Consider the following 21739-nt stretch of genomic DNA (forward strand, 5'->3'; position numbering starts at 1 on the left):
CCTCTCACTTTCTCCACTGGCCTTCTTATTTGCCATATTCCCTTCCAGCCGTGGGACGCTTGTGGCTCTGTTCCTTTTGCCTAGAATGCCCTTTCTTCTCCTTTTTATTTCTTAACCTATCCTTCACATTTTAAATTCCTGATATTGACAAAGTACCTTTGCTAATGTTCTTAATCAGAACAAATTTCTTATAGATGCTCCCAGCTCTTTCTTTGTACCTCTCTTGGTGGTACCTGTCATGGTAGGTATCTCAAATGTATTTGTGGGGTTGGTTTTTTTTTTTTTTTTTTTTTTTTTCGGTAATTTAATTACATTAGGTACCAGGACTATTATTCCATACCATCACACCTGATACAATGCTAGTAAACTGGTGTTTAGTAAATATGTGTTGAAAAACAAAGGGAAATAGTATCAAAAATAATTAGGGGGACTAGTGTTGGGAGGCCTGTACAGAACCATTAAAATTTAATGCAGCGATGGCCTGTCTTTGGTTGTAGGACACATAAATTAGAGGTAGAACTCAAAGAGCTGGGTTTACCAAATGGACATACTTTTATATCACTAATACTTATTTTTAAATGACTAATTACAGTAGCTAAAAAGGGATTGGTGGGTCAGGGTGGGGTGACTTAGTCCAGTTGAAGTGTTAATTCTTGACCCATCCTGAAAATGAGTTTCCTTCCTGCTTTTGTCTCCCCTTATAGAATGGCAAAATTGTTGCAAAAATCAAGGGTGCAAATGCACCACTTGTGAGTCAAAAAATTATTACCTTGATCAATGAGGAGAGGAAAATTGCAGCAGGTGAAATGGTTCGCCCTCAGGTAATACTTTGGATTACTGATAATTTTATTTTTAAAAATTAGTTTTAAAAAAAGATGCATTACGTCTTTTTTTTGTTGTTTTCCTAAAGCATTTTCCCTAGTTTTATAGCTATCTAGGTGTCTAAATGGTGCAACCTTTCTTGGGAAGTATTTTGGCAATATGAATCAAAGGCCTTAAAAAACACATGTATCCTTTGACCGAGCAAGTACACTCCAATAATTTTCCTTAAGAAGATAATGAAAGAAATATAGAAAACGATGTTTATTTCAGTGTTGTCTATGTTATTAAAAATTTGGAATCAACCTAAATGCCTAGCAACAGTGAATAGATGACATAAATGTCTGTAATTTATGTCATAAATTATACAAATTCATCCAGTAGAATATTATTTAGTATCTTCTAGCTCTGTTGATTGATATGGAAAGAGGGCCAAGATAGACTGACAAATGAAAAATAGAGTATTATACTTTAATAGGATGCTTAGAATAAGATCCTATGTGTGTGAAATGTATTACCTGTGTAATAATAAAATATTTTAAAATTCAGAAATGAACCATAAAGCATGTAGAGATATGAACATAATAGCATAAGAAAGTAAGCCATATAGGAAAGTGATCAGAAAAATAGGCAGATAAATAGGAGTGACTAGTGTTATTTAAACACACACACATGCACACAAAACAACAAAGAACAAAAACAAGAAACAAAAAATAGAGAGTAGCTGAGAAATACTGACTGATAGAAATAATGAGAAGGTATAGGCTCAAGCTTGTATTAAGTATTTACTTTAAAAAAGCATCAGTTTAAATCAGAAAAGGATAAAAAACTCACAAAACAAACTTAGTAATATTGGGTTAACTATTTGTATAAGAAATTGGTATTATTTCCACATAAACAAATTTCAGATGAATTAAAGAGCTGACTATGTTGAAACAAAGCATAAAAGTATTAGAAGAAAATATTGGAAAACATTTATCTTGTCATAGGTTGAGAAAGGCCTTGTAAGTATAGTATAAAGCAGAGATATCAAAAAAGAAAAACTTGATAGATTTGATTATTTTAAAGTTTGAATAAAATGTAAAAGGAAAGCAGCAAACTTGGAGAAAAGCTTGCACTGTGTATCAACATGCTAATACCCATAGTGTGTACAAAGTACTTTAAAAGCATTAAGGGAAAAAAATGAACATTTTGATGGAAAACTGACAAATGACAAATGTGGGGAATTTACATTTACAATAGTGATTTTTCTCACCCAAGGACATTTTTCTTTACATTTTCAGGTTTTCTTGCTTTTCAGGGAATCTTCGCCCGTCCTTTCTCTCTGTCTCCCTTCCTCCCTCCCCTCTTCCCACTCCCCCACTTCTTTTTGAAAATTATAGTAACTAGGAATTATTATGGACTTACTGTTCGCTAAGATTTTCAGAAAGGTACCCTCATTTCATCTATTACATCCCGCTTTTATTGATATCATTGACAACTAACATTTTATTAGTTTAAGGTATACAACATAATGATTTGATATAAGTGTATACTGGGAAACGATTACTACACTTAGTTAACATTTCATGTCACATAGTTAATTTTTTTTTGGAAAAATTTTTTCATGATAAATTTTAAGATCTACTCTTTTAGCAACTTCCAAAATATACAATACATGCTATTACCTACAGTCACTATGCTGTATATTACACCCCCAGAACTTATTTATCTTATAACTGGAAGTTGTACCTCTTGACCTCCTTCACCCAATTCCCCTACTCATCACCCTCCATCTCTGGCAACTACCATTCTGTTCTCTGTGCCTATGAGTTCATTTTTTCCAGATTCCACATATAAGAGAGATTATACAGTGTTTATCTTTCTCTGACTTATTTCATGTAACATTAATGCCCTCAAGCTCCATCTATGTTGTCACAAATAGCAAGATTTCCTCCTTTTTTATGGATGAATAGTATTTCATCATGTGTGTATATATATATATATATATATATCTCACATATTTATCTATTCATCCATGAATGGACACTTAGGTTGTTTCCATATCTTGGCTACTGTAAATAATGGTGCAATGAACATGAGAGGGCAGATAACTTTTTGAGAGAGCGATTTCACAGCTGATCATAATAGTCTCTTAAGATTCTTTGTGTTTCTGTGGTATCAGTTATAATGTCTCCTCTTGCATTTCCAATTTTATTTATTTGAGTCTTCCCTCTTTTTTTTTTTTCTCGGTCTAGCTAAAGGTCTGTTTTGTTTATTTTTTCAAAAACCAGCTCTTAGTTTCATTGATTTTTTTTCTATTGTCTTTTTAGTCTCTATTTTATTTATTTCTGCTCTGATCTTTATTTCCTTCACCTGCTGACTTTGGCTTCATTTTTTTTTTCTAGTGTCTTAAAGTGTAAAGTTAGGTTCTTTATTTGAGATCCTTCTCTTTTCTTAATATAGGCTATGAACCTCACTCTTAGAACACTTTTGTTACATCCCATAAGTCTAGGTATGCTGTAATTCCATTTTCATTCATCTCTACATTTTTTTTATGTCTCTTTTGATTTCTCATTTGACCCATTGGTTGCCCAGTAGCATGTTATTTAATCTCCACATATTTATGAGTTGTCTTCTTTTAACTGATCTCTAGTTTCAGACCATTGTGGTTAGAAAAGATGCTTCATATGATTTCAATCTACTTAAATGTTTTGTGGCCTAACATATGATCTGTCCTGGAGAACGTTCCATGTGTGCTTGAGAAGAATGTGTATTCTGCTGCTTTTGGATAGAATGTTTGGGATATATCTGTTTAATCCATCTAGTCTAACATGTCCAATGTTTCCTTACTGATTTTCTGTCTGGATGGTTTACCCATTGCTGGTTCTACTGAACCCAGGGACACCAGCCCTGCTGGCTGCCAGAGCCGGGCTATCAAGTGCTGTGTCCTTGGAGTAAGAGCCACAAAAGCCAAGGTCCCAGATGTGCACATAGGCTCTCTTCACAAAGACACTAGTGACCTGGAGCTGGGCAGAGGCAGAGCATGAAGATGGCCCCTGCTGGCTTCTCTGGTCTCTGGGAAGGATTGCTGTCAGCCCCTAGACCTGTGTTAAATTAGAAGCCTGACCCTCAGGCTATAGCTTATCAGGTTTCCAAACAGGCCCCTGCACTGAGCCCCGTGGGGATAGCCACAGGGAGTCCAGCAGAAGCCAAGCCTGTTAAGAGCTCAGTTTACTAGAGTCTGGGTACAAGCCCCAGGGCTTTTACAGCCAGGCATTTGGGGGCCCCATCTCTCAGCTGGAAGTCTTAAAACTGGGGTCACTAGATGTTGGGTTCAAGCCCTTCAGTCCTCAGGGAGATGCTGGGAGTTGTGAGTTCCCTCTCAATTGTATGTTGCTGTGCCGGGGATGGAGTTTATGGCGACACCGTGACTCAGCCTCTCCTACCCGATTTGGTATGTGTTCTTTTCTCGTTTGTCTGATATGTAGGAGTCACTCAGTTATTTTCTGGATTTCCTTCAGAGGGAACTGTTCCACAAGTAGCTGTAGGTTTGGTATGTCTGAGGGAGGAAGTGAGTGCAGGAGCCTCCTATGTTGTCATCTTGAATATGAACCTGGAGAAACCTTATGACGTATTTATGAACAATGACAGGCTTAAAAACATTATGCCCTTTCCTTAGAAATGGGCAACTAGTAGGAGGTAAAAGCAGAATTTGAAATCAGGCAGAACAACTTTTTTTTTTTTTTTTTTTTTTTTGCGGTACGCGGGCCTCTCACTGTTGTGGCCTCTCGCGTTGCGGAGCGCAGGCTCCCGACGCGCAGGCTCAGAGGCCATGGCTCACGGGCCCAGCCGCTCCGCGGTATGTGGGATCTTCCCGGACCCGGGCACGAACCCGTGTCCCCTGCATCGGCAGGCGGATTCTCAACCACTGCGCCACCAGGGAAGCCCTAGAACAACTTTTAAACACATTCTTCTAATTGCTATACTGTACCCGGCTTTCTCTCTGTGTGCTCTGTACTGTGGCTTTATTGTTGTTATTATCATTGTTCTTGCAGAATGACATCCTGTTTTAATGAATAATAGTGGGTATGTAAGAAATTTATTAATATCTTATGTTTTCTATTACTCCATTTTGTTGGACACTTCTATTATTTAGTTTTCTTACCTATTGCCTTGTCTAGCGCAGTAATAGTAATAAAATACAAGCCACGATGTGAGCCACATATGTAATTTATAATATTCTATTAGTCAACTGAAAAACAATAAAAAAGGAACAGGTGAAATTAGTTTTTAAAACATCTTTTCTTATATCCAGTATATTAAAAAGATTTGCCATTTAAAGATGTACTCAATATAACTTATAAGCTTTTGCACAGCAAAGGAAATCATAAACAAAATGAAAAGACAACCTATGGACTGTGAGAAAATATTTGCAAATGATGTGACCAGCAAGGGCTTAATTTCCAAAATATACAAACAGCTCCTACAGTTTAATAACAAAAAACAAACAATCCAGTCAAAAAATGGGCAGAAGACCTAAACAAACATTTCTCCAAATAAGACATATAGAGGGCTAATAGGCACATGAAAAGATGCTCATCTTTTAGATTACTAGAGAAATGCAAATCAAAACTACAATAAGATACCACCTCACACTGGACAGAATGGTGATCATTAAAAAAATCTACAAATAGGGCTTCCCTGGTGGCACAGTGGTTGGGAGTCCACCTGCCGATGCAGGGGACACGGGTTCGTGCCCCGGTCCGGGAGGATCCCACATGCCGCGGAGCAGCTGGGCCCGTGAGCCATGGCCACTGAGCTTGTGCGTCCAGAGCCTGCACTCCGCAGCGCGAGAGGCCACAACAGTGAGAGGCCCGCGTACCACAAAAAAAAAAAAAAAAAACTACAAATAATAAATGCCGTTGAGGGTGTGGAGAAAAGGGAACCCTCCTACACTGCTGGTGGGAATGTAAATTGGTGCAGCCACTGGGGAAAACAGTATGGAGAGGTTCGTTAAAAAGAGCTACCATATGATCCAGCACTCCCACTCCTGGGCATATACCCAGACACAACTATAATTCAAAAAGATACATGCACTCCTATGTTCACTGCAGCACTATTTACAATAGCCAAGACATGGAAACAACCTAAATGTCCATTGACAGATGAATGAATAAAGAAGATGTGGTACATATACACAATGGAATACTACTCAGCCATTAAAAAGAATGAATTAATGCCATCTGCAGCAACATGGATGCAACTAGAAATTTTCATACTAAGTGAAGTAAGTCAGAAAGAGAAAGACAAATAGCATATGGTATCACTTATATGTATAACCTAAAATATGAAACAAATGAACATATCTATGAAACAAAAACAGACTCACAGACACAGAGAACAGACTGTGGTTGCCAAGGGGTTGGGGGGAGGGATGGATTGGGAGCTTGGAATTAGCAGATACAAACTATTATATATAGAATGGATACACAACAAGGTCCCACTGAATAGCACAGAGATCTACACTCAATATCCTATGATAAACCATAATAGAAAAGAATATGAAAAAATGTTATATATATATATGTATAACTGAGTCACTTTGATGTACAGCAGAAATTAAACACAACACTGTATATCAACTATACGTCAATAAAATGTTTAAAAAAATATGTACTCAATGTAAAAAATAAGATATTCCAGATTTTTTCAAACAAAATCTTTGGAATGTGCTGCATATTTTTCATTTATAGTGCATCTTAATTTGGACTAACCTCATTTCAGGTGCTCAAATATAGCATTATGTGGTTAGTGGCTGCCCTGTTTGTCAGGACAGGTCCAACAAATACAAGGCAGGTCACTCTGAAGTTATAGCTGGCATAATTATCTTATTCCTGACTATAATAGGAGTGAATGCTTTCAGTGTAGTTATTTCCAAACATTTCTGGGTCGATATTCCATTGAGAATCTGAAATCCTGCAAATCTCTTGCCCCTGAAATGCATATCTGTAAATATATAAACCTTTCAGGTTGTTTACAGAATCACAGAAGCACTCTCAGGACTTCTCCAGAAATTAAGAATCCCCCATCCTTCCTACTGTTTTACTCTATAGTAGGAAACTGGCTATTGTTTTGAGAAAGGCTTTTATTTTTTCATAAGTTAAGGAAGTATCTTTCTGTTCCTAATTTACAAAGAGCAATGGTCAGGAATGGATCTTGAAGCTTACAAATGCCCTTTCAATCTTTAACATAATAATTATGTGTTTCTTGCTTTCTTACTTGTTAATCTCTGCTTCTTTCTTATTTTATTCCTTGCGCTCTGCTTAAATTTTCAACATTTTGTTTTTAAGCATTTTCCATATACCATATATGCGTTATTTCTCATCGTCTCCCCACTCTAACTGTTTATTCCTAATTTCATTTTAGTGGGAAGGTTGGGGAAAAGTAGTGTTAGATAAATGCAGGCACATTTCCACTTTACTTTCTATCCCTTGGATTATAAATATTGATTAAAAACAAAATTTCTTAAAACTCTCTCATTACCGTATGAAAATATAACTGTTTTATTTGCATTCCTTTTCCACAGTATCATGAAATTGTGTTTGTAGACTCAGATTCAGAAGATGCTGGGGAAGCAAGCTATGAAAGTGTTGGTAAGTAAATTTACTTTAAAGTAATAGTGAGGGAAATTGTGTACATGGATGCTCATTACAGCATCACTTGGTAAGGACGCCAGTGTTAACTGATAAGGGACTGGTAGGATCAATGATGACTTGTGCGATACTGGATTCAGCTTAAAAAGCAATCTCTTGCTCCCCTTGCCTTTGGCCTCTGGGCCTGGGGCCTTTCAGAGGTTACCCGCGATCAGGGGCTCCTGTGCCCTGTGAGTAATCTGGACAGCAGTTTCCTCTTATTTCATCCTTCATCATCTTCCAAAAACTTGTAAAATTAATTTCTTCCCTGATGACCCACACTCTTGGTTTACTTTAAGATGAACAATTTCCTGCCTTCATTGGATTGTGGGAGTGGGCATCGTTAGTGTGTGTTCATACCCTGGAGGGAACAGAGGCAAACAGCTTGCTCAATGAGCTATTCTGCACTAAAAGCTCACCATCAGAATGGATAGATAAACGTGGATAAATTCACAGATGGTAAAGCCAACGGTTTGTAATGTTTGCTTGCACTGAAACTGTAGTCACTAGTGATACTGAGCTAGATGGATCATGGGTGCGATTCTAATGCACGTGAATTGTATTAAAATAACTAGTGCCGGGAATTCCCTGGCGGTCGGTCCAGTGGTTAGTAGGACTCTGTGCTCTCACTGCTGAGGGCCTGGGTTCAATCGCTGGTTGGGGAACTAAGATCCCACAAGCTGTGTGATGCGGCAATAGAATAGAAAAAGTAGAGTAGAGTAGAATAGAATAGAATAGAGTAAAATAAAATAGACTAGTACCCACCTACTCTTTCTTTTCTAGCCTACTGACTACAAACTCTTGTGAATGTTTCTCCTGCATGCAAATATAGGAACTATACTTTGATTCTAAGCAGAAACTCTTTGGTAGTTGCCATGCCATAATAGTAAGGCTGTTGATGGACAAAAATTCACTGGACATTAGTAGTTTACATTTCTAATTGCCAAATCCTTCATTCTCTAGAGTTGGTGCCAAGAAAATGAAATTCTTCTATTTTTTTTTTCCTAGACCGACTATACAGCATTGCCATTATCAAACCCAATGCTGTGATTGCTAGAAAAGTTCAAGAAATTAAAGAAAAAGTAAGTGATACTTCCCAACAATAGTTAAATTAATTGTACAATTAATTTTTAAATTAACCGCAAAGAAACAATCCCTTAATTTTCAATTTGGAGACAAGCTTATCATTTAGAGTAAAACAGAATATAATGAACTTCTGGTTCATTTGAATGAATGTTTTGAATGTTTTGTCTTCTTTGAATGTTTTGTCTTACAAAGGCTAGACCTACTCAACATCCCTATTTAAATAACTCTGCTCTACCAGCATCCACTATAAATGATAAAAATTACAGTTCTTGCATTGGATTGTAACAGATTTCTTGGTGTTTAGTTGTTAGCAGTGCAGACTTGTTTAAGTTCACATCAGCTTGCTTTATTCCCTGTGTGTTGTCACAAACGTTTGGACCTTTTTAGATACATGATAACATAAGGAAGCATTTAAGGTTTTGCTTTTAGAGCCCAAATAAAAAATTTTTAGAGCAAAACTGCATTCTAATCCAAAGGTCAGCAGACTTTTCCTATAAAGAGCCAGACAGTAACTATTTTCAGGTTTGTGGGGCATGTGATCTCTGTCACAGCACTTTAACTCTGCCATCATATCGAGAGAGCAGCATTAGACACCAGATAAACAAATGGGCATGGCTGTGTTTCAGTAAACTTTGTTTCCAAAAACCGCAGCAGGCCAGGTTTTGACTGTGGGCTGTGGTTTGCTGACCCCTGAACAAAGATGTTGTGCTGAAACAACAAAATTGTATTGAAATTTGTAAGAATGTTGCATGTGCTACAGAGGAGGTCACATGGGGAACCATGTCAGGATGGGCTGGGTATCTCTTGATGAACTTCCCACCATGCATTCTTTCTTCAGCCAAAGCAGCAACAATTAAACTACTATAAAGTAGACGGTCCATTTTATACATTGTTATACTTGAGTGACAGGCACACTGAGATTGTCATTAAATTTAAAAATTTTAAGACAAAGCATGGCTGCATCTTAAATTCTATCCTTCCCTGTAATTTGGATATTTTTGTTGCCATCAGAATAAGATATACTAGATTAGGAGTTACAGACTTAACAAAGGAAAGCCTTAAAAGAAGGAACTGAAAACAATTTTGAAAATAGATGGTTAAGAAGTGCCTGTAAAATGTATGTCTTTTTGAATGATTCAGAAAACTATGATATCTTTCTTGGAATTCAGTTAGATATTTTTTGTCTTTTTTCATCTTGAGACAACTCACTTAAATAATAGAAATATTGTGGAGTCTCTGGTTCAAGCCGTGAAAACTTACATACTAGGGGGTATGAAAAGGACCTTCTTTGTTTACATATTTGGGGGCCTCTTCCAACCTCTTGTCCGATGGATTGTGCTGAGGTAGATGAAATGCATGAAATGCAGTCAAATCTGGGGGGTTTATTAAGCCTAGGAAACAAATGTCCTTGACTTGTTTTACCTGTGTGGTCCCACGACCCATGTGGACCTGACCATGCTCTCTAATTGAAGATTATCGATGCAGGATTTGTCATAGAAGCAGAGGATAAGAAACTGCTCAGTGAAGAACAAGTTAGGTACTTCTATAGCCGAATAGCAGACCAGGTAAGAAAGTTTAAAAAGCCATTGTGTTGTCAAATACAGTGGATTCCTATAAGTTTAAGATCCTCATTATAGAAAAACAAATGAGTCTGACCAACCGAGTAAGCTCTAGGTGTCCCTGTTGGTGTCCATATCCTGGTTAATCCAAAGACCGGGACTATGGAGAAACCTGCAGTAGAAATAGAGGCAGCCAGGCAGAAGTGGATGCTCTGATTGTGTTTTGTCGGAGCGAAGATCTCTTTATGGTATGTCCTCTAAGACTCCCTGCATCAGCCCTCAGGAAGTGAATATCCAGGCCTTTCCCGGAGATCCTTATCCCAGGTTGAAGGCTGCCCGTGGTAAACTTCACAGGAAAGTTTTAATCCTTTCTTTTTACCTAAAGGTAAATCCTTTCTGTCAAGCTATTTTTTTAGATTCTCTTTTGCCTGGGGGCAGTGCTTTGTGTTAGAAAGTGCAATGGCTTGGGGGCGTCAGAAGCCATGGCTTCTAGAAATGCACTGTTCAACATGGTAGCCATTAGATACATGTGGCCGTTTGAACTTAAATTCATTAAAATTAAATAAAGTTAAAAATTTGGAATCTCAGTGGCAGTAGCCACATTTCAGTGCTCAGCAGCTGCCTTGGTTACATATGCGGGAGAGCACGGAACGTGCGGGTCGTCACAGAGAGTTCTACGGAAAAGCACCTTATAAACTAGCCGCACCACTCAGACAATCTCTCTGGGCGCCGGGAAAGGGTTGGACCAGCCACTTGAGCATCACCTGGGAACTTCTGAGAAAATCCAATTCCTGGGCACCGGAAACCTACAGAGTCGGGGGCTGGACACCAGAAATCTGTGTTTTAGCAAAGCCTCCAGATGATTTGGAAGCATCCTGCAGTTTGAGAGTAATTATCAGACTATCTTTAAGATCAGAGCCTGCCAGCTGTGAACTTGTCCTTCCCAGATGCGTTTGTTAACAGCAGGACTGTGTGTACCTTTCTCTTGCCCAGTGATCGTAAAGGGAGAGGTGTCCGTGACTTGGGTAGGGGCCACCATGGTAACTCTATCCATTGGGGGAGCCTAATAATATTATTTTTCTTTTATTTCGTAGCCCGACTTTGAAGATTTTGTTTCTTTTATGACAAGTGGCCTAAGCTATATTCTAGTTGTATGGCAAGGAAAGGAAAAACGAACTTCCTGGGATGAAAGTGAATCGAATTCTCAGACGCAATCTGAAGAACCACAGGATGACCACCAGGAGAGGGCCAAGTCCTCGGGGATGAAGGAGAAGAGGGAAAGGTAGCTCCAGACCAGGAAACGAATTGCTTACAATGTGTTAGTAGGTAACGGAGTGTAATGTCCAAATATCGCAAATCTAAAGACAAACATCTTTAGGGACTTGCCTGGTGGTCCATCTGGTTAAGACTCTGCGCTTCCGCCGCAGGGGTCACGGGTTTGACCCCTGGTCAGGGAACTAGGATCCCCGCATGCTGTACCGCATGGCCGGAAAAAAAAAAAAAAAAAAAAAAAAAAGGACAAACATCTTTATGCCGAAGCTACAACTATTCCTTTCAGTCTAAACTTTTATATATTCAACAAAGCTGGAGTTGCCCTCAAGGTTTATGTCAAGAGGATTAGAAAGGGAAGAATTTCCCATTTGTCTCTCTAATGCGGGCGCCACCAGTCTGGCCTCCTGGGGTAGAGCGGGGCCAGGCCTAGTCCCTCCCAAAGCAGCCCCTCTCCCGCCTCTCCACAGGCCACTTCTGTCTCTCCGCGTCCTACAGAGGCAGCAGAGTACTGTGCCCTTTTACTCAAGACAGTGAGTGAGTGGTGAGAAATTGCTAACAACCGAACAGTTGTATATTTTTGTTAACGGTTTGTAAATATACGAAAGTGAACGTAAGTCATTTACAGACTGTTGGTTTTATGCACTTGCCATTTGTGCCCTTTATTCCTCTGAAGAGGCAGAAACTCCAGTGCTCACCCCCATGAATTAACAGAGCCATGTCTGAAAGAAAGGTGGGTGAGCAGGACCAGGCTCAGAGTAGCTGAGTCCTGAGGCTTCGTGATGCATGTCTCCCCCTTCCGGGTAGCCTATCTCCATTGCACGTTTAGGCTGAGCATCCCTGGAACTTTCCTCGCTGTCTTATTAATAAGTTATAGTGGCTTTTCTTGAGTAGGACCATGTGCTGGTCCCTAGCGGTGTCATAATTTTTAGGTAGCAGGGAGACCCTAATATCATTAATTCCCGCTTTGAACTGGGAAAGAAGAACTCATAGGGTAAATCAACTGCTGACAAAGGGCTTTGTAAACAGTAGTAGTTACTCTGTGAGTTTTAAGGGAAAATGATACTTAGTGGTTAGAGAGCAGGTTTGGGTGGGAAGTGTTGGGCTCAAAAAGATACCAGATTTCTTGAGCCATTTTTTTTTAAAAAGTGTTCTATGAAACACTATTAACACAGCTGGCATAAGAGGAGTCAGGGTTCCATTGGTGCTGTTATTCAGGTGGGTGTCTACTGCATCCAACTTTTAGAAGCAGTTGTCCCCAGTTGTTCAATATGCACATGATAAGATGAACAATTTAAGCACCTGGCGAGACTGGGGTGGAATGAGATGTGCTGATGTTATTTTGCAAAGTCTGCAGTATTTTCCTTTTAATAGACATCCTCTTTTCCTTTGGCCTGTGTTTATCCCGAGCATCGGCCCAAGCAGGCGGCACGAAGTGGTGGGGAGCATGTTTCCCTGGGCATCAGTTTTCACAGCTCTTTTTCTGCAGACATGGCCTAACACGTGCTGTAAACTTCCACCTGCCATTTTTTAAAGTAGACGCAGAACCTACAGGATCAAGGACATAAACTCTCATGCAGAATAAAGAGTAGATAGATGTAAAGTAAGATGGAAGGAATATAGTCAGGTATATATGGCTGTTATACTAAATACAAGAAGGTTAACTATCCTGTCAAATACAGAGATTACAAGATTAAGATCAAAAACAAACTAAATTAAAAACCATAGAATAGGGCTTCCCTGGTGGCGCAGTGGTTGAGAGTCCACCTGCCGGTGCAGGCGACATGGGTTCATGCCCCGGTCTGGGAGGATCCCACATGCCGCGGAGCGGCTGGGCCCGTGAGCCATGGCCGCTGGGCCTGCGCGTCCGGAGCCTGTGCGTCCGGAGCCTGTGCTCTGCAACGGAAGAGGCCACAACAGTGAGAGGCCCGCGTACCACCAAAAAAACCAAGCAAACAAACAAAAAAACCATAAAACAATAATTGATGCAGACAAAAATCATCAGTGGGTGTTAAATCCACTGTATGAATAATATATGCATTTTCAAATAGTGTCCTTTCAGATTTCTTATTACTTACAAAGTGGAAATTGTAGCTTTTCAATGGAGAAAACTGGGGGATACCACTCTGACCATGTTAATATCACCAATAATGGGAAAAACTGACATTGTGTACCTCCTATTGTGAGGAAACTATGGGGCCATTCCATAGTTTGAAACCATCCAAAATGAGGAGTGTATTGTACAAAGCAACTGGCCTGGATGGAGTCTTCAAAATATCAGTATCATAAAAGACAAGATGCAAGAGGGAGGAGATATGGGGATATATGTATATGTATAGCTGATTCACTTGGTTATACAGCAGAAACTAACACACCATTGTAAAGCAATTATACTCCAATAAAGATGTTTAAAAAAAAGAAATTAAAAAGAAAAGACAAGAAAGGCTGAGCCATTGTTAGAGGTTGAAGAAGACCAGGCACTTTGGGCAACTGCATGCATTGTATGATCCAGGATTAGGAAAAATTACTATCGATTGGAGAGTATTATAAAATTGCTGAAATTTGAATATGGACTGTTCATGAGATAATAGTCTTATATCAGTGTAAACTTTCCTGAGGTATTTAGGAGGGTGAATGGTGAAAATATCTGCAGTCTATTCTTAAAATGGTTAAGCCAAAACACACACACAGACACACACACTCTCATTGGGGGATGAGAGAGAAAGAGAAAGAACAAATGTGACAAAATGCTGACAGCTGTTCAATCTAAAGTTCATTATCCTGATCTTGCAATTTTACTGCCAATTTATATTTTTTCAAAATAAAAAGTTTTAAAAACTATAATCTATATTCTACTTAGAAGAGACAAAGGAAAATAAAAGAAATAAAGGAATGGTAAAAAAATTAGCCAGGAAAAATAAACTATTAGAATTGAACATTAAAAGTGTTAAACTTGATAAAGAAGGACATGATGTATAAGAAAGCATCTATGAAGAAGATAGAGTAGTCAAAAAATGTATGCCCCAAACATAGATAACATACATAAAGATACAAGTACCAGAAAAACAAGGAGAACTGGATAAAAATAACTTTATGGTCAGAGATCTCAATACACAGCAGACAAAAAAGCAAGGATATATAGGGATGGCAAATACATATTCCATAATTGTGTATAATAAATGATCTATAATATATGAAATATGAATATATAACCTCAAATCCCACAAATAAATTTGCTTTGTTTACAAAGAAAACCTTAACAAATTTTTAAAAATTAAGATCTCACCACATGCATTTGCTGATTATAATCCAATAAAGTTGGAAATAAATAATAAAATGATCCAAATGTCTTTATCTATTTCAAAACATGAAATATATTCCTAAATAAGCCTTGATTCACAGACAAACTTAAAAGGAAAAATAGAAACTATCTGGAAAGCTTTACATAGAGGAAAGAAAAAATTTTTAAACATATTTTATTTTGGTCTCCTTAACATCCTCTCATGAAATCAAACATACATGATTTCATGTAATTGATTTTTGGATTGGTTCAATAAAGGTGGAACTAAATACATATTCTTTGATGTGATAGAGAGATATAACTTACCTTTATGTGAAATTCAATTTTTATCTGTTTTACTAAACCCTAATTTATTTGTGAACATATTATCAATTTTAATTTTCTGGCATGATTATTAAACTTCAGTTTATAATTATATTTTGGATTTCAACAGTTTCCAAGAATACCTGGAAAGACAACAAATATCTCAGTTTTGTGATGTTGAAGAGAATATAAGTAATACTAAGTTTATTGATGTCTTCATCCCTGATTTTAAAAAAATTAAAGGCATAAAATTAGAAAAGATACTGGCATTACTTCGACCAGCCCTCTTTAATGAAAGGAAAGGTAAGGAATAGGTATAAATTGTTTAACTACTTTGTACATGGGATTTGAATAAGCTCTAGTGTAATTATATTAAAAGATACCAGTTTGGGGCTTCCCTGGTGGCGCAGTGGTTGGGAATCCGCCTGCCGATGCAGGGGACACGGGTTCGTGCCCTGGTCCGGAAAGATCCCACATGCCGCGGAGCAACTAAGCCCGTGAGCCATGGCTGCTGGGCCTGCGCGTCCGGAGCCTGTGCTCCGCAACGGGAGAGGCCACAACAGTGAGAGGCCCGCATACCGCAAAAAAAAAAAAAAGATACCAGTTTGAAATTTAACATTTAAGAAAAAGCACTTGAAGTGAGAAATTTAGTTAACACTAATTTACTAATTTCTCAATAAAAAGAATAAAACGTTTTTGTAATTAAAATATTCAGAAAGTGTTTTCTAACCTGGGAATTTGTCAGGGTAGATTTTAACAGGGCAAGAATGATTACAGAATAAAGATTAGAAGCATTCATGTCTGAAATGCCTTAGTTCAAAGCCTGGGTAAAACCCTCATTAACAGTGTGATTTGAAAAAGGATACTTTACCAAGTCTATTTCTTCATGCTTAAATTCAGAAGATTAAAGTGAGAACACATAAAGAAAGTGCCTGGCACTTAAAAAGTGCTAGTTACTTTTAACTTCATCCATATTCACAGAGTAGAGTGAATATTCGCAGAGCAAGAACACAAACCATACATTCACACTATTAATTCTTTTTTATATCTAGTGTTTGGAAATACAATTGATATTTGTTATGTTGACCTTGTATTCTCTGACTCGCTAAACTACTTAGTTCTAGGAGCTTTGACGTAGTCTCCTTGGGAATTTCTATGCAGTCCACGGTTTCTGAACCTCAGACCTACTTACACTTTGGGCTAGGTAATGCTTTGTTGAGGGGCTGTGTCATGTGCATTGGAAGAAGTTCAGCAACATCCTTGGCCTCTACTCACTACACATCAGTAGCATCTTCTCACCTCCTAGTCGTGAAAACCAAAAAATATATCCACACGTTGTTAAATGCACCCTTGAAGGATTGAGGACCATCGATGTAGACAATAATATCTACAAATTGAGACAGTTTTACCTCTTCCTTTCTAACATGGACACCTTTTATTTCTTTTGTTTGCCTCACTGGACTGGCTGGAACTTCCTGTATGATGTTGAATAAGAGAGATGAGAGTACACAAGTTACCTTGCTCCTGATCTTACAGTAAAAGCATTCAGTCTTTTACCATTAAGTACAATGTTAGCGGTATATGCCCTTTATTAAATTAAGGAAATTCCCACCTATTCCTAGTTTTGGGAGAGTGTTGGTTTGGTTTTTTTTTTTTTTTTTTTAATATCATGAATTGGTGTTGTATTTTCTCAAATTTTTTACTTGAGTTTAATAATATGGCAATTACTTTGATTTTGGAATACTGAACCAGTCTTGCATTCTCCAGATAAATCACACTTGGTGGTTGTATATTGTCCTTTTTTACATACTGCTGGATTTGAATTTTCAATATTTTGTTGAGGACTTTTCTTGTCATGTCTTTATCTGCTTTTGGTGTTAGGGTAATGGGTAATGCAGGCCTCCCTCATCAAATGAGATGAAAAGCAGTCACTCCTGTTTTCTAGGAGAGATGGTGTAGAATTGATATTACGTCTTTCTTAAATATTTACTGGAATTTACCAGTGAAGCTATCTGGGCCTAGAGTTCTCTTCTTTGGAAATTTCTGTTTGCCTTTTAAACCTTGAACAATATGTACATATTTTTTTGAATGAATAGACTTTATATTTTAGAATAGCTGTTGATTCACAGAAAACTTAAGAAAGATAGAACAGTGTTCCCATATGCCTGCCCCTGCAACAGTTTCTTCTATTAGTATCTTATATTACTATGATACATTTTTATAACTAATGAACCAATAACAATACACTGTTATTAACTAAAGATCATAGTTGACATTAAGGTTTGCTCTTTGTTTTGTACATTCTATGGGTTTTGACAAAATCATAATGTCATGTATCCCTTTTACAGTATCATACATGGTAGAAGCACTGCCTAAAACTCCCTCGTGCTTCTATCCATCCTTCCATTCCTCCCTCCCAACCCCCGGCAATCTCTGATCTTTCTTCTGTCTCTATGATTTTGCATGTTCCAGAATGTCACACACTTTTGGAATCATACAGTGATGAATTTCTTTCACTTAACAATATACACTTAATGTTCCTTTGTGTCTTTTTTGTGGCTCATTTCTTTTTATAGCTGAATAACATTACATTGTATGAATATACCAAAGTTTGTCTAATGGTTACCTATTAGAGGACATCTTAGCTGCTTCCAGTTTGGGGCTATTATAAATAAAGCTGCTATAGGCAGCTCCATTATGAACATGTAACATTGGTGATATCTCTGATGCATTGAGCCACTAGGGTTTTAGGTTTAATTTTCTACACAGCATAATCTTTATCCTGACTAGTACAATGAACTGCTGCAAAATACATCTAAGTAATTGGTAATAACATCTGAGTATGGAAAGTGCTATGATAAGAGATGCCTCACTGGGTATCAAATAGGTGCGACACACAGCCTGTATTTGAGCGGAAGGGAAAGTATGGCTTAGCCAAGCAAGGACGGTTACGCGAAACTTCTTGGAGGAAGCATTGTTTACGCAGAGACTAAAAAAGTCAAGTTTGAATTAGCCAGGAAAAGGGGAATCTTGAGTAGTTTCAGTGGAGTGCTTGCAGCAAAAGTCAGTCTCAAAATTGTGGTGGGAGATTATACACAATGAAATCAGAACAAGCCAGAATTAAAGAAGTAATATTTGGGGCTTCCCTGGTGGCACAGTGGTTGAGAGTCTGCCTGCCAATGCAGGGGACACGGGTTCGTGCCCCGGTCCGGGAAGATCCCACATGCCGCGGAGCAACAAAGCCGTGAGCCACAACCACTGAGCCTGCGCGTCCGGAGCCTGCGCTCCGCAACAAGAGAGGCCGCGACAGTGAGAGGCCCGCGCACCGCGATGAAGAGCGGCCCCCGCTTGCCGCAACTAGAGAAAGCCCTCGCACAGAAACGAAGACCCAACACAGCCATAAATAAATAAATAAATAAATTTTAAAAACAGAATCAGATTTATATTTTTTTTAAAAAGAAGTAATATTTGACAGATTTTTAACTGTTATTTTATTTTGAGGTTGGAAAACTCTGATCGTAGATAAAGGCTCACGGGAAGGAACCAACCAGCAGAGAAGGAATGGCTGAAGATACAAGAAAAAGAGAGAAGATTAGGACAGGTCAAGGTCACTCAGAGTTGGGAGGAAATAATTTCTGTAGTAGATGCATAGGACTGGGCTTAGAAGAGATTTCTCTTTCATATAGCAAGAGGGAAAGAGGGCTGGAAAGATACAGATCCAGTTGATGCGCTGGTGGCAGGAAGTTGTGTGTCTTCTGCTACCCGGTTCCTCTGTAAAAAAAGCAGCAGCGTTGTTGGCAGAGAGGAGGGGAGGCAACCCTGTTGTGTACATGATCCATCAAAGACCAGCCCTTGGGACTTCCCTGGCGGTCCAGTGGTTAGGACTCTGCGCTTCCACTGCAGGGGGCTGGGGTTGGATCCCTGGTCAGGGAACTAAGATCTGCAAACCGTGCAGCGTGGCCAAAAAAAAAAAAGGCCAGCCCTTTTCTTAGTCCAGGTATGCCATTTCTACCCATTTTCCCAAGGACTTCACATCTGCAAATGCCCCTTTTCTTGCAACATCACTTCCTCCCTTGCTACTGAACTTTCCCTATTAGCACAGAAACATGCTCCAACATAATAATAAACATAACAGTGAAATAAAAACAAAACCAGAAAAACTTCATTGGCTCCCACACCCCCTCAGCTGATACCCCGTCTCTCTGCTCCTCGGCAATGGGCCAACTACTCAGGGAGTTGTCTGGCTCAGCGAATCGTCTGTCTTCTTGACCCTCACCCACTCCTGATCCCCCTCCAACTGAGCTTCTGACCAGAACGATCCTAGTCAAGTTCACCAGAGACTTCCAAATTGCCAAATCCAACTTTCAAATGGCCTGTCCTCTGTTCAACAGCTCTTGGTAGTATTTAGCAGTCTCTGCTTTCATAGTGGTCACCTTTCATATTGGTTTGGATTGCCACCGAAATCCTGACTTCTGTTCCTGGGAAGCAAATATAATTTTTTTCAATTTTTCTAAGCAAAGCAAATCCACCTTCAACCAAGTTTCAAAGATCTCACCTTCTACTCTTAATAATTTGTTGAAATCATTTTTCCCAAGCAAATACAATTTTCTCCTACGAAGAGTTTTGGTGGTAGCTGTGAGTATAATAACATATTACTACTGTGATGTGCAAACCGTACTGATACTTGAGGATGGCATAAAGGTGTTATTTTAAAAGGGGGAAAACAAAATTTGACGTTGGTTATTCTATATCACTCTCCCACTGGCCCACTGCTCGACTTTAACCTCAGCTTCTGATCATTTCAGGTTACTATGTTTGCCATTTGGTAGTTACGTGGTGGGTAACTCATCACATCTCTTTTTCAGTAAATGTGGACGATTACTAACATTTAATTATTCTGGGTCACTTCAAGAAATTCTAAAACAAAGTCTATGTGGATTATTTACCTTGAAGAAAATTGACATCTTCACCATATTCTCATTTATTTTCAAGAAATATAGTGTACCTCTATTCCTCGATTACATCTTTTATTCAAATATAAGTTTTCTTTACTATAGCCCCTGTTATCTTATTTTTCAGTTAAATATGGTAATATATGCAATGTTCTTTGCTCCAAAGTATTCACTCAATAAAAGGTCAGCTGTTCATAGTTGCTGTTGCTGTTTCAGTGCTAGCTATTTCTTTTCAGGATTATTCCTCGTTTTTTTCCCCACAGTCAATGACATCTTTTTCCCACTAAACTTATTTTCTGTATAAGAAATACAGTGGCTTCTGTATATTTTTACTTACTGAATTATGTTTTTTAATACTATTTACCTTTTAAAAATAGACTATTGAATTTTCCAAACAGCTTATATGCAAACGTAATGTTACCCATTTTGTTCAATTTTGTTATCCTACTTTATCTGCTTGTAGAATTATTATAAAGATCAAGTTGGCTAATATGTAAAATCATTTTAAAAACTGTATTAGAGTCTACCAAAATAATTATTTTATGACAAAATATCAATGTATTTGAATACTTGGGTAATTATCTATCAATTAATTATTATGTAGGACAATGACCATATGACACTTTGAATAAAGTAGCGTATTACAGCATTAAAAAAAAAAGTCTACAAATAACAAATGCTGGAGAGGGTGTGGAGAAAAGGGAACCCCCCTACATTGTTGGTGGGAATATACGTTGATGCAGCCACTGTGGAGAACAGTATGGAGGTTCCTCAGAAAACTAAAAATAGAATTACCATATGATCCAGCAATCTCATTCCTGGGCATATATCCAGACAAAACTATAATTCAAAAAGATACATGCACCACTGTGTTCATAGCAGCACTATTCACAATAGCCAAAACATGAAAACAACCTAAATGTCCATCGACAGATGAATGGATAAAGATGTGGTACATATATAAAATGGGATACTACTCAGCCATAAAAAGAACGAAAGAATGCCATTTGCAAGCAACATGGATGCACCTAGAGATTCTCATATTAAGTAAGTCAGAAAGAGAAAGACAAATAGCATATGATATCACTTATATGTGGAATCTAAAATATGACACAAATGAACCTATCTATGAAGCAGAAACAGAATCAAGGACATTGAGAACAGACTGGTGGTTGCCAAGGGGGAGGGAAGGATTGGGAGTTTGGGATTAGTAGATGCAAACTATTATATATAGAATGGATAAACAACAAGGTCCTACTGTATAGCATAGAGAACTATATTCATCATGCTATATAATCCATAATAGAAGACAGTATTAAAAAATGAATGTATGTATGTATAACTGAATCACTTTGCTGTATAGCAGAAATTAACACAACAGTTGAAATCAACTATACTTCCATAAAAAATATTGATAAAAAAGAAAAAAAAAATTTGTTATCTTTATGGATCGCTTAGTACTTCCAGAAAAATGTTAAATAATTAAAGGACACTAGGGTAACATCTTGCCTTAGTTTTACCCCTGACTGATATTAATGCCTCCAGTGTTTTCAGTTATGATGTTGGCTTTAGAGTTTAGGCAAAAATCTCTATATTCCAAAATCTTTCTATCTGCCACATGATACATAACGACTTTGAATGTAATCCAATGCTTTTTTGTTATTTACTGAGATGAACATGAAATATTTTTTCTCCTTTGACCTGCTGACCTATTGATACGACTATAACAGATTTTCAAATGTTCATCCTCCCCTGGGTTCTGTGAATAAACTTTCA

General features: G+C 38.0%; 2 protein-coding genes across 2 annotated transcripts in view; one reads left to right on the plus strand and one right to left on the minus strand.

The window, feature by feature from the left end:
• PNPLA8 (patatin like phospholipase domain containing 8) overlaps nt 1-21739 on the minus strand; it is a 139239-nt gene that overhangs the window by 101941 nt on the left and 15559 nt on the right. The window lies entirely within an intron of this gene.
• Nucleotides 1-21739, plus strand: part of NME8 (NME/NM23 family member 8) — a 36528-nt gene that overhangs the window by 7015 nt on the left and 7774 nt on the right. Inside the window, exons 6-11 of the mRNA XM_067041643.1 lie at nt 705-821; nt 7388-7454; nt 8502-8575; nt 10052-10144; nt 11233-11420; nt 15142-15314. Coding sequence (XP_066897744.1) covers nt 705-821; nt 7388-7454; nt 8502-8575; nt 10052-10144; nt 11233-11420; nt 15142-15314 — 712 coding nt within the window. The remainder of the gene's footprint in view (nt 1-704; nt 822-7387; nt 7455-8501; nt 8576-10051; nt 10145-11232; nt 11421-15141; nt 15315-21739) is intronic.

Source organism: Kogia breviceps, chromosome 9, assembly GCF_026419965.1.
Source record: "Kogia breviceps isolate mKogBre1 chromosome 9, mKogBre1 haplotype 1, whole genome shotgun sequence".
NCBI classification, from domain to species: Eukaryota; Metazoa; Chordata; class Mammalia; order Artiodactyla; family Physeteridae; genus Kogia; species Kogia breviceps.